This window comes from Aythya fuligula, chromosome 8 (genome assembly GCF_009819795.1).
Source record: "Aythya fuligula isolate bAytFul2 chromosome 8, bAytFul2.pri, whole genome shotgun sequence".
Classification (NCBI taxonomy): domain Eukaryota; kingdom Metazoa; phylum Chordata; class Aves; order Anseriformes; family Anatidae; genus Aythya; species Aythya fuligula.
The window spans coordinates 20,248,116-20,260,132 of NC_045566.1; the positions used below are offsets into that span (position 1 = coordinate 20,248,116).

The window sequence follows — 12,017 nt, forward strand, 5'->3', positions numbered from 1 at the left end:
CCCAAACACCACCCACCTCGTCCCCAAACCCAGCTCTGCAATACCCGGCCGTGGGACGCAGGAGGAGCGCGGGGCTGCGTGGAGACCCTTTCCCAGGGGAAACCCTTTTCGGGGGGGGACCCCCGCCTTTTGGGGGACCCCCCCTTTTGGGGGACCCCCTCCCCTTTCAGGGGACATGCAGCCAGCGGGCTGGAGGCGGGGGGCTGCCGCCTGCTGGGGCTCACCACGGGCACTGCCGGCTCCGCGCTCTCCCCGCCGCAGCCGCCCGGAGCGCCCCGCGCCCCCCACGCGTGTCCGCGCCCCCCGCGCCCCCACGAGGCGAGCGGCCGCGGGAGCACCAATGGGAGGGCCCGGGGAGGCAGGCGGCGCCGCTGATTGGCTGCGGCCCGTGCATATATCAGGGGGCGGCCGAGGGCGAGCGTGGAGGCGGCGGCGGCGGCCGCGGAGCGCGGCGGGACCCGGGTGGCCGCTGCCCGCCGGGGGGCTCCGCGCCATGGGGCGGCGGGGCCGGGCCCGGGGGGGCTGAGCCGGAGCAGGAGGGGACGGGGCAGGACGGGACGGGGCAGGACGGGACGGAGAACCCCGGAGCCTGGGGTAAGCCCTCGGGAGCGCGGAGCATCCCCGGGGGGCGGCCGGAGCTCGGGATGAGGATGATGTCGCGATTATCGGGATGCTGAGGCAGGGCGGTGGGGTGCCCCACGCTGCCTGTGTCCCCCCCTGCTCCCCGCGGGCAGCCCGCTAGGGATGCGCTGCCGCCGCTCGGTGACCTTGTCCCGGGGGGGACGAGCCCCTGCGGCCGGGTTTGTCCCGGGACGGAGCGCGGAGCTGCCCCCGGGGGGGCTGGGGGGCAGCGGGGGGCTGCGAGCCGCGCCGGGGCCAGGAGAGCCCCGGGACGGCAGCAGCGGGGAAGGTGCCCTCTAAAATGCCCAAACGCGCCCCCACCCCGCCGGGCACGCAGCGATCAACAGCTGGACCCTGGGAGCCGGGGGGGAGGGGGATAAGGGGGCTCCCGGCCTCGGTGCCGCCGCACGGTTCCCGGGGCGAGAGGGGGAGGATGCGGGATGCCCGTGTGGGGCCGGGAGTGGGGGCTCGGGGAGCGGGGGCTCGGCTCTTCCCCTGCTCCCCCCCGGTCTTTAATTTCGGGAGGAACCCAAACTCTGAGAGCTCTGCCTCCCCTTTTCGGGGGAGCCCCGCGCTATGTCCCCCTCTCCCCCCGAGCGCTGCGTTGGCACGGGCTGGAGGTGCTGGGGGTCCTGGGGTGCCCCCAAACCCCCCTCGGTGGTCCCGGGGCCGGGCCGGGCGCTGCGGGACCTGCCGGCAGGTGTCAGTGTCCCCCCTCCGTCTGCAGCCGGGAGGGTCGGTGCCGAGGACCCCCCTGCGCTCTCCCCAGGATAGGTTTTGGGGGGGGATCAAGGGCGTGTTTGCTCTCCGAGAGCAGCGGGCTGAGCCCGGCATGAGGGCAGGGCTGGGGAGATCTGGGGGGGCCCCGCTGACACCCCACATCTCATCCCAGCACCAGCCCCGTGTTCCCCAGGCTGCCCGTGCCCGGCTGCTGCCGTGCCTCGCTGACACCCGGTGCCACGCTGGTGACACTAAGCAGGGAGAGGGGTGGCTGGGAGCTTCCTCGCCTCGCACCGGTGCCCACCCTGGCAGCGGGGAGGGGGACGCGGGGATGCCTGGGGCTGGGAGCTCGGCCTGAGGCTGGAGGAGCCGCTGCTGCGCTGGAGGGAGCCGTGCTCCACATCGCTCTGCTCAGAGGGCTCCTGCCTGCGGGTGTGAAAGTCTCCAGCAAGCGAAGCCAGAGGGCACAGCACATGGCACCGGTGTGGTGTGGGGCGCCCAGCTGCCACCTCCCTCCACCGCAGCCCGGGCTTCATCTCATTTGATGTCTTATGCAAATCCTTCGCTCCCTGAGTCCGGGGATTTTCTGACATTTTCCTTTGCTTTCTCCTCAAAGTTCCTCACTCTAAGGAGAGCTAATAAAAGGAGCCCAATTCACAGAGTCCTGCAGGTTTCTTAACCAGCCTGCTGGGCTGTGAGGGGGCAAGGCACTGACTTACCGAAGCCCCTTTGCAATAGCAAGAAGCAGGGATGGGCTCAGAGCGGTGGCTGGGATCTCTAACGCCGCCGCTCAGGCAAGGACAGCAGGCTGGGAGGTGGCTGTCCCCGTGCTCGGGAGCTGCGGGCCCGCTGCCAGCGCCCCGCCGTGCCCGCTTTGCTGCCCATTACCACGCCGCTGCCGCCACGGCGGTGCCTGGCTCGCGCCCGTCCTTCCCCTGGCAGATCGATGCAGCCCCGGCGCTTCCTCGGGACGCGATGCAGGCGTGGGTGGGAAGAGGCAGGGCTGGGTCCTGCGTGGCCCTGGGTGGGGGCAGAGCTGGGCTGGTGGCTCAGCTTGCATTGGCACACGCAGCCAAGTCAGCCCACTCCAGGCACTAAACTGCACTTAGCCTCTGCCCAGCCTCTCTTAAGCGGCCTTAATTTGATAAACCGTCCCTGCATTTAACAGGAAGGTGACTCGGTTCAGGTTGCATTCCCACTAAGAGGCATCTCTGTGGGGCTCAGTGCTCCCCCATCACTGCTTCATGGCTGGCCCTGTCCCAGGGGGTGCTGGGGCACCCACACCAGGGGTGCTCGTGGGGTGCTCGATGCACCCTGAGCCAGCCCAGCCTCTCCCCGGCGCACGCCTTGTGCGGCATGTACGTGGCCGGATCAGTGTCTGCAGCGTGAAAGGGCAGAAATCAATGTTAATGTCCCTGACAATTAGCTAATGTCTTAATTATCGAACTCCGCTTGATTAGCAGTGGAGCGCGTGGCTCCAGAGCTGCTTCACCGCTGGCATTGAAGCGAGCATGATGTGGCCTGAGGCAGCAGGGTGCTGCTGCTGGCATGGGGCTCCTGTGGCTCAGCCCCGCTGCTCATGGGCACCTGAGGGGGAGGAGGGAGCCTCGAGAGGTGGAAATTTACAGCAAGTTATTTTTGAGATGCAGCTCATACGACCAGTGGTGTGGGGGACAGGCGTGGGACATCATCAAAGGGACCCCGGGCTTCGTCCTGTGGGCAGTGGGGACACAAGGCTGCAAGGAGACCAGGCAGGCCTGGCCAGGAAGCAGGCTGTGGTCCTGGACAGGTCTGCCAAGAATATTTGCATTGGCCCGTCTCTTCCTTTGCTTTAAGGTTTTTATAGAAAAAGGGGAAGGAAAAAAAAATAATTAGCAAGCTGGAAGTTCTCCAGCTTTTGTGATACAAACCCTAAATCAAAAAAAAAAAATAAAAAAAAGAGGGGTAGTCAGATGCTTCTTATCAAATCTCCATTCTTTTGGATCAAGGATAAGTGATTAGGAAGTTATTTCCAGCTCTAGTAGTGAGGTCAAGGGGGTCACTTGCTACCAAAGAGCTTTGCTGTCCCCTGCTTCTGTACGTCCATCCTGATTTCACTTAACCCACCACCAACATAAATAATAAATATGGTAACGATGGTGCGGGATAGCCACCCCTGGTGCCTTCCCATCCCGCCTGGCCTGTCACACTTCTGTCAGCAGCGATTCTCACGTGCGCAGCACCTACCGCACCCTGGTGTGCACGCCTCCACCCGCGGTCTCACCACCAGGCTGCACGCAGGCGGCTGTCCCGGCACCCCGGCGAGCCCCTCTGCTTTGTTCACAAGTGCCAGGGATCCAGCTGAGCCTGCATCATCAACACGCACCCTTAAGGGTTTAAAAATAGAAGAGGTGGGGAAAAAAAAAATATAATAATACGTGTTTAATCACGGTGATTCATCCACCACAGCCCCTGTTCGGCAGAGCGTGGGGCTGGCGAGTGTTTGGTGGTTCCTGCTACGGGGAATGAAAACACGGTGGCTATGGGGTCCCCAAAACCTTGTCCCATCTCAGAGCTAGCCTGCTGCTGGGGGCTTCTCCTAGGTTTTAACTTGCAGCAGAGTCTGGGGATGGAGCACAAAGCTGCCAGGCGGGCAGGGTAAGCCCCAGATCTGGCCATTTGAAGTCTGCAGCCTTTGCTGGGCTCCAGAGATAAGCCCGGGAGCCCTCCCTGCATCCATCCCCGGCTCAGGAGTGGGCAGCGGCTCTCCCCGCCCTGGCCCAGTTCCATATCTTTACGCCCAGCATTTACATCGGCTAATGAAGAACAAGTCAGTTCTGATGTTCCTGCGCTGACTTTGAACTCGGCTCTGTTTGAAGCGGGTTTTCAGGCAGCCAGCCCTCGCGGCACGAGGCAGGAAGCCTCTCCCTGCCCCAGCCTGGCCAGCTGGGAGCCACGCGCCTCGCGGCTCCAGCGAGCAAAAGGCAAATTTGGGCTCTTACCCCAGGCTGCTGCTCCCGTGTTTAAGATGCTCGGCGCCAATGCTACCACCAGAAGGGTCTCAGCTCATGATAAATGCTGGTTGGCCTCAAGACACTGATGCGGTCAGCCCAGGCAGCTGCAGGGTAGATGAGAAGCTTGTGCAGCCACCCCAGATGACCTACACATCCTCATGGTGCATCCCCCAGATGCTCCATGCCCCATGTCAATTTGGGGCGGAGGAATTGTCCCCACCTAGCCTGTCACTTCTGGCCAGCAGGACCAGGATGAGGTTGCCCCATTCTCACAATCCATCCCCCACTCGGTGCCGTTGCAGGGCAGGGCCCGTCCCTGAGGAGCGCGGCGGGGCGAGAGAATGAAGAAGCCGGCCGGGCGGCAGCAGCATGGGGCGGCAGGACCTGCGGCGTGCTGACGGGCCCCCCCCGATGCTCCCGTGGCCGCTGGCCCTGCTGGCCCTGAGTGCATGCTGCGGGGCGGGCGGCGCGGTGCCTGAGCAGCATGCCGCCGGCGCCGCGTCCCCTTCGTCCCCATCCTCATCCTCTCCCGGCCGGGCACCCCTGGACTGGCTCCTCACCGACCGGGGTCCCTTCTACCGAGCCCAGGAGTACGTGGACTTCACGGAGCGCTACCGGCAGGGTTTCACCACCAGGTACAGGATCTACAGGTGAGAGGCAGCGCCAAGGGCGGTGGGGTCGTGGGGAGGGGGTTTGATCCCCGTGGGGGCTCCAGGTCTCCCCCCAGCAAGGGAGCAGCCGGTCCCCACCCTACGCACATTTGGCTGCAGAGGCTGGTGGGGTCTTTTCAGCCCATCCCCACCGTGTGCTGGGCTGGCCAGGATGCGGCCCCAGGCAGGTGTTTCCCCAACCCAGCAGCAGTTTGCAGTGCAGGGTGAGATGCAAGCACACAGCTAGGATGCTACAGGAGCAGGGCTGATGTTGGGGGTCCTCACAAAGCCCCCTGCAGCCCAGGAGGTGTTTGTGGCACCAGAGCAAGCCCTGCTGCACCCTACCTGGAGACCTGACGTCAGTGCAGGGACGGCTGCGTTGTTATGAAGCCCGGCACCCCCAGGGAGCTCATTTCCCCTTCTCCCCTTCCCTGCACGCTGCTATCCTCCGGGGCTGCTGCTGGTGACGGAGGTGGGACAGGAAGGAGCACCCGCTGGGACAGCAGCCGGCTTGCACCAAGGAGGAGGAGGAGGAGGAAGACAACCTGCAGGCAGCCTCGCTTTGCCCATGGGATGGGACCAAGGGGGACCTGGTGCAGTGCTGGTGGCCTCCATCCCTGCATATCCCACTGCACCCGGGAGAGGGAGCATCACCCCCCTCACCCCAGCATCATGCTTTTTGAGCCCAAAAGTCACCATGGGAGGCAGGCCGGTGCCTGCCGAGTCCCTCAGCTGCTTCGTGCCCATCTTCCCTCCCTCCTCCTCCTTCTCCTCTTTCTCTCCCAATCAGCTCTAATTAAACTGTTGGAGAGACACCGCCTGGTTTTAATTAGAGCAAAACGCTGAAGATTAGGCTGAAGCTGGCCGCTGGGTGTTGACAGGGCTGTTGGTTGAGGCAGCAGCAGGCTGGCACAGCCCGCGGTGCTGGGGGCTCCCGGATGGCACAGAGATGTCACCCAGCGCCAGCCCATCCTGCCCTCCTCCTTCCCCACTGCCATCCCACCACGCTTCGGGTCTGCTCGAGGCACACGGTCAACCCCCTGCCCCTACAAGAGCCCACTGGTGGAGGGGAAAGGCCAGATCCTGCCCTGCTCTGAGCAACCCAAGCTTTCAGTGGGGTCCAGCACCAGTGTCCCACGTCCTGCCGTCACCGTGCCCGCCACCCCCAGCATCCTCACCCCATCCACTGCCTCGTCCCGGTACCTCCAGCTTCAAAGAGAGCGCTGCCCGTTATCCAGAGACACCAGACCTTGGATTTCCACCTGGATCCCTGGGGATGAGGATGGATGAGGCTGGCAGGATGAGGTCTGGCCCAGCAGGCTGGCACAGGCAGCAGAGTGGTGACAGTGTCCCAGCAGAGGTGACACCAATGTCACATGCACAGCTCTGATGCCTCCCATCAGTGGCTCAGGGTGGGATGGAGCCTTGCACCTGGGCACCCCATTCCCCACCCACCTCTGTGGCTCTCACCACCGCTCTCCTCACCTTCGTCCCACAGGGAGTTCGCCCGCTGGAAGGTGAACAACCTGGCCCTGGAGAGGAAGGACTTCTTCAGCTTGCCGCTGCCCCTCGCCCCCGAATTCATCCGCAACATCCGCCTGCTGGGGCGCAGGCCCAGCCTGCAGCAGGTCACCGACAGCATCATCAAGAAGTACGGCACACACTTCTTGCTCGCTGCCACGCTGGGAGGTGAGCTGGGAGGGAAGCTGCCCGCTCCGGCAGCCACCCCCAAGCACAGGGAAGGGGAACAGGAGGGCAGTGAGCACTGGTGGGACCTGGGGGAGAAATGTTGACACAAAGGGGAGCCCAGCAGCCCCCCGTAGCATGGCATGTTCCCACAGGAGAGGAGTCGCTGACCATTTTTGTGGATAAGCGCAAGCTGAGCCGCAGGGCAGAGCCCGCGGGGGCTGGGAACAGCTCGGCGGTGTCGCTGGAGACGCTGCACCAGCTGGCGGCCTCCTACTTCATCGACCGGGAGAGCACGCTGCGCCGGCTGCACCACATCCAGATCGCCACCGCCGCCATCAAGGTGGGCGAGGGCGCGAGGGAGGGGACGGCGGGCAGGGGGACGGCGGCGAGGCAGGGGCAGAGCAAAGTTTGGCCCACCCGCGTTATTTATGGGAAATCGGGCGCGCTAATGAAGGCGCGTTTTTCAGCGGGGCTGCCGGCTGTCGACAAGGCAATTAGCAGGCAACTATTTCTCCTCTCCGAGCTGCTGCCGCAGCGCCTTGCGAGCTGAGGCACGGCCACGGGCTGTCTGCAGCCCCCTCCGTGCACAGTGCCGTGTGGCAGCACGCAGCCCTGGCCCCCTGCCCTGTCCCTTAGCCCCTGTGGGTCCCACCTAGGTGACAGAGACGCGGACGGGGCCGCTCGGCTGCAGCAACTACGACAACCTGGACTCGGTGAGCTCGGTGCTGGTGCAGAGCCCGGAGAACAAGGTGCAGCTGCAAGGTAGGGCCCGTGCAGCGGGGACAGCACGAGTGCCACCGAGGGGTGCTGGCAGGCAGGCAGGGAGGCATGCAGGGTGCTGGATCAGGCTGCTGCTTTAAGAAAAAAAAAACAAACAAACAAACAAAAAAAACACTAAAAATAAATCAAAGCTGGCCAGGAAGGGGCCGCTGCTCCTCTGCCAAGAGGAGCCGCAATCGATGGAGAGCCCAGACAGGCGGCTCCACTCCGAATGGATGTGGGCACCCAGGAGGGACACGGGTTGGGATGGGGTCCAGGCTGGGCGTGCCGGGTGCCCTGACCACCCCGGGGGCTCCCTCCTGCCTGCAGGGCTGCAGACGGTGCTCCCCCCGCACCTCCGGGAGCGTTTTGTGGCAGCTGCCCTGAGCTACATTGCCTGCGGCTCGGCCGGGGAGCTGCTGTGCCGCCAGAGTGACTGCCGCTGCCAGTGCCAGCCCGCCTTCCCCCACTGCAACTGCCCCGAGGCCGACGTGCAGGCGCTGGAAGGCAGCCTCGCCCAGCTCCATCGCGCCTGGGAGAGCCACCACGGCCAGTTCGAGGAGTCAGGTGAGGCTGGGGGAAAGCTCCGCGGGTGCTGGGACCCAGACCCCAAAGCAGCTCTGTGCCTGGAGCTCTCCAGCTGGCCCTGATGCTGTAGCAGTGGTGGGTGGCAAACGCATCTGGGGAGCACCCATGGGTGCTCAGGATGGGTGGGGGGTGCTGCAGGGGCACCAGAGGATCCATGTTTAGCATGTAGGATGGGTCTTGCCATGAAAAATAAGAAGCCTGCGGGCATTTTTTAATGGGAAGTGACAACCTCTGGTGACACCAAGGACAGGGTCTGGTCACACCAGCCCCCTGAGAGCCATCCCAGGGTGTTGCAGGGCAGTGAGGGCAGCGCTGCGTGGTGGGCCACCACTGTCCCAGCAACCCTCAGAGCTTGGGGAAGGGAGCACATGGAAGGAAAAGACCTTCCCTCACACCTTGTGGAGACACATCCCCACCAATATTTAAGCGGGGAGGGGGGGAATCCCTGAAGGAAGGACCCTGCCTGGAGGGAGGTTGGCTCCTGCTTTACCTTTGCTTTCTTCTCTCGCTGCTCACCCCACTGGGCTTGCTGACTCAGTCTCTCTTCTCACAGAGGAGTTCCAGGCACTGGTGAAGAGGCTCCCAGGGGACCGTTTCCTGAACAGGACGGCCATCTCCCACTTCTGGGCCATGGACCTGGATGTCCAGCACCGCTACCAGCAGCTGGGCACCAGCCTGAAGCTGCTCGCCAGGAAAACCCACCGCATCATCCGCAGGCTCTTCAACCTCAGCAAACGCTGCCACCGGCAGCCTCACTTCAAACTGCCCAAGGAGAGGTAGGCTGCCATGCTCCCCGTCCCCTGAGGAGACACCGGCAGAGCTCCGAGTGGGGCTCAGCCCCATGGCTGGGACCAGAGGGGCTCCCACCTTGCTGGGGGGAACTCCTGGGGTGGGTGGGCAGTAGAGGCAGCTTTGCCACCTGGGGACATGGTCCTCAGAGGTTGGGTTCAAGGTGAAAAACCAGGCTTGGTTGAGTTGTGTTGCCCTCAAGAAGTGAACAGAGGGCGGGTGGCCCTTCAGAGCCCCCCTAAGCACCTGTCCTCCCCGTCCCTTCTCCTCTAGGTCGCTTCCTTACTGGTGGAGCCGTGCACAGTCGCTCCTCTACTGCAGCGAGACCGCTGTGCCCGGGACCTTCCTGGAGGAAAGCCACAGCTGCACGTGCCCCTTGGAGCAGCCCTCCTGCCAGGGGTCCATTCCGTGTGCCTTGGGCGAGGGGACAGCCTGTGCCAGCTGCGCCGAGGAGAACACCACCCGCTGCGGGGCGTGCAACCAGGGCTACGTGCTGGCCCAGGGCTCGTGCCGCCCCGAGGTGGCTGACTCGCTGGAGCACTACCTGGGGCTGGAGACAGACCTGCAGGACTTGGAGCTCAAGTACCTCCTGCAGAAGCGGGACAGCCGCATCGAGGTGCACTCCATCTTCATCAGCAACGACATGCGCCTGGGCAGCTGGTTCGACCCCTCCTGGAGGAAGCGCATGCTCCTGACCCTGAAGAGCAACAAGTACAAGCCCGGGCTGGTGCACGTCATGCTGGCCCTCTCCCTGCAGATCTGCCTCACCAAGAACAGCACGCTGGAGCCCGTCATGGCCATCTATGTCAACCCCTTTGGGGGGAGCCACTCGGAGAGCTGGTTCGTGCCCGTCAACGAGGGCAGCTTCCCAGACTGGGAAAGGACTAACGTGGATGCCTCTGCCCAGTGCCAAAACTGGACGCTCACCTTGGGCAACAAGTGGAAGACCTTCTTTGAGACAGTCCATGTCTACCTGCGGAGCCGCATCAAGTCTCTGGACGACAGCTCCAACGAGACGATCTACTATGAGCCCCTGGAAATGGCAGACCCCTCCAAGAACCTGGGGTACATGAAAATCAACAGCCTGCAGGTCTTCGGCTACAGCCTGCCCTTTGAGCCGGACGCCATACGCGACCTGATCCTGCAGCTGGACTACCCCTACACGCAGGGCTCCCAGGACTCGGCCATGCTGCAGCTGGTGGAGATCAGGGACCGGGTGAACAGGCTGTCGCCCCCCGGCAAAACCCGCCTCGACCTCTTCACCTGCCTGCTGCGCCACCGGCTCAAGCTGGCCAACAATGAGGTGGCCAGGATCCAGTCCTCCCTGCGGGCCTTCAGCGCCAAGCTGCCCAACGCAGTGGAGCAGGAGACGGGCAAACTGTGCAGCTAACAGCCAGGGCTGCTCAGACAGCGGAGCGACAGGGACGGGAGAGAGGAAAAACACCCCCGACAGATTAAATCAAGGCCTTACCTTAGTGCCAACTGCGTGCTTCCACAGTACACCCAGCCACTGGCTGAAGGGATGCAGGGCTCAAGCGGAGGAAGGCAGCAGGACCTAGGGCACGGGATGACTCTGGTGGGGACATTGCTTCTGCTCGAGCACGCCACGCTGGTGGCCAAGGGGATGTGCTGCTGGCTGGGGGACACAGCTCCGATGGAGGCAGCTGCTGGCCCCACCACAGCGAACCCCTCAAGACCCCAACCTGGTGCACACCATCAGTTCCTCCAGCGACAATCTCCGTAGTGCCCCAGCTTCATAGGCTTTTTAAAATGTCTTTCTGCTGATGCTCTCACATCCCAACCTTCCTGCGGCTGCGTCCTCGCACGTGGCATGGGGGGGACCAAGATGTGATGGGCAGAGCCGAGGCACCACCACCCCGCACACGGGCAGGGACCTGGCGTCTGCCCCATGGGCACTGCTGTTGTGGACACCGGGAGAGACCTCTGGGCCACTTTTCTTTACAGCAAAACAAGAGCAAGAGAAGGAAAGAGAAGGAAAAAAATGTTTTATTTATGTATTTATTTGGTTGGTTTGGGAGGGAGTTTTTTAAGCCTATTTATTTGGGGAGGGTAATTTCTCGTCGGTGGCTCCAGCCAAGGGACATCTTAGTAAAATGTATCTGTTTAATATATTTTTTAAAAAAATGCCTTTTTTTGAGCAAGAGTAACCAAAACAACTGAGAAAAAAAAAAAAAAAAAAAAAAGAACACTTACTGTCATCTCTGGCCCTGGCTTCTCCATTGCCATGCTGCAGGGGGGTGGTGAGGAGACCCCCGTGCTGTGTCCCCAGGGCAGAGGTTGGGAGCTCAGCCCATGCTGGCCGGCCCTCTGCCTCCCACCAAGGGCTTGGTTAGCTGCCAGGGCTGTGCCAGGGGCTCTGAGGCGGCCCATTATGACCGTCAGATGCACTCACTGTGGCACATAGCACCTCCTCGGGCATGGTAGATGGAGGCTCTCATAGTAGGAGCCTCTCATAGTGCCCCGAAGATGCGGTGTGGAAGGAGACGAGCACTTACTGACCTCAGCCGCCCTTTCTGGGCACTCAGCCACATAGATGATGGTCAGAGCTGTGCCGTGGTGCCCTTCCCTGGGCTGTGGAGGGAGGTTGCTCCATACCTGCAGTGTCCTCATTGCCCTCCTCGTTCATTGTCCCTTAGAAGGGGCAAAAACCAGGTGCAGCTCATCCTGAATGCCCCCAAAGCTGCCTCAGCTCCCCATCAGCTAAACCCAGCGCAGGCAGCAAGGGCAGCACTGCATCCCCCATCACAGGGTCTTCAAAAGACATCACTTCCAGCCCCATGGAGGTAAGACAGGAGTGGGAAAGCCCCCTTCCTACCCTGCTTCCTACCCCAGGGCTGAAGAAGAGCAGCAGCCCCACTGCTCAAGGCAATCTTCACGACTCTGCCAAATCCTCCCTGGCTGCCAAAACTTGTCTGTGTGACGGCTGGAAGAGCCACGGCAACCCGGATTCATCTCTCCTGCTGCTCCCCCTCTCCTCCATCCTTGGGCAATACAGATGAAGAGATAAGCAGGAGGAAAATAAAAGCGGAGTAGATAAACTATATTCCCTGTCTGATCCATCAATCCATCAGGCAGCCTATTGTGTTTACAGCATCCCTCAAGCTGTCACCTGGACTTCTGCTCTCTGTACAGCTGTCATCCTTTGCCCGTGTCTCCTGGTCCTAAAAAGAGAAAAGTCAGGCAATGA

The 12,017-nt window shown here is 62.6% G+C and overlaps 1 protein-coding gene across 1 annotated transcript; it reads left to right on the plus strand.

The window, feature by feature from the left end:
• Nucleotides 1-543: 543 nt before the first annotated feature.
• On the plus strand, nt 544-10,955 carry BRINP2 (BMP/retinoic acid inducible neural specific 2). Its single transcript, XM_032192725.1, has 8 exons — nt 544-594; nt 4,637-4,984; nt 6,483-6,673; nt 6,826-7,013; nt 7,330-7,435; nt 7,763-7,999; nt 8,574-8,796; nt 9,083-10,955. Exons 2-8 carry the CDS (start codon nt 4,704-4,706, stop codon nt 10,197-10,199), a joined length of 2,343 nt encoding a protein of 780 aa, XP_032048616.1. The 5' UTR covers nt 544-594; nt 4,637-4,703; the 3' UTR covers nt 10,200-10,955.
• The last annotated feature ends 1,062 nt before the right edge of the window (nt 10,956-12,017 follow it).

Coding starts and splice junctions, on each gene's coding strand:
- BRINP2 (XM_032192725.1), top strand. CDS start 4,704: ATGGGGCGGCAGGACCTGCGGCGTGCTGACGGGCCCCCCCCGATGCTC. Junction 4,985..6,482: donor ACCAGGTACAGGATCTACAG/GTGAGAGGCAGC, acceptor TTCGTCCCACAG/GGAGTTCGCCCGCTGGAAGG. Junction 8,797..9,082: donor TTCAAACTGCCCAAGGAGAG/GTAGGCTGCCAT, acceptor CTTCTCCTCTAG/GTCGCTTCCTTACTGGTGGA.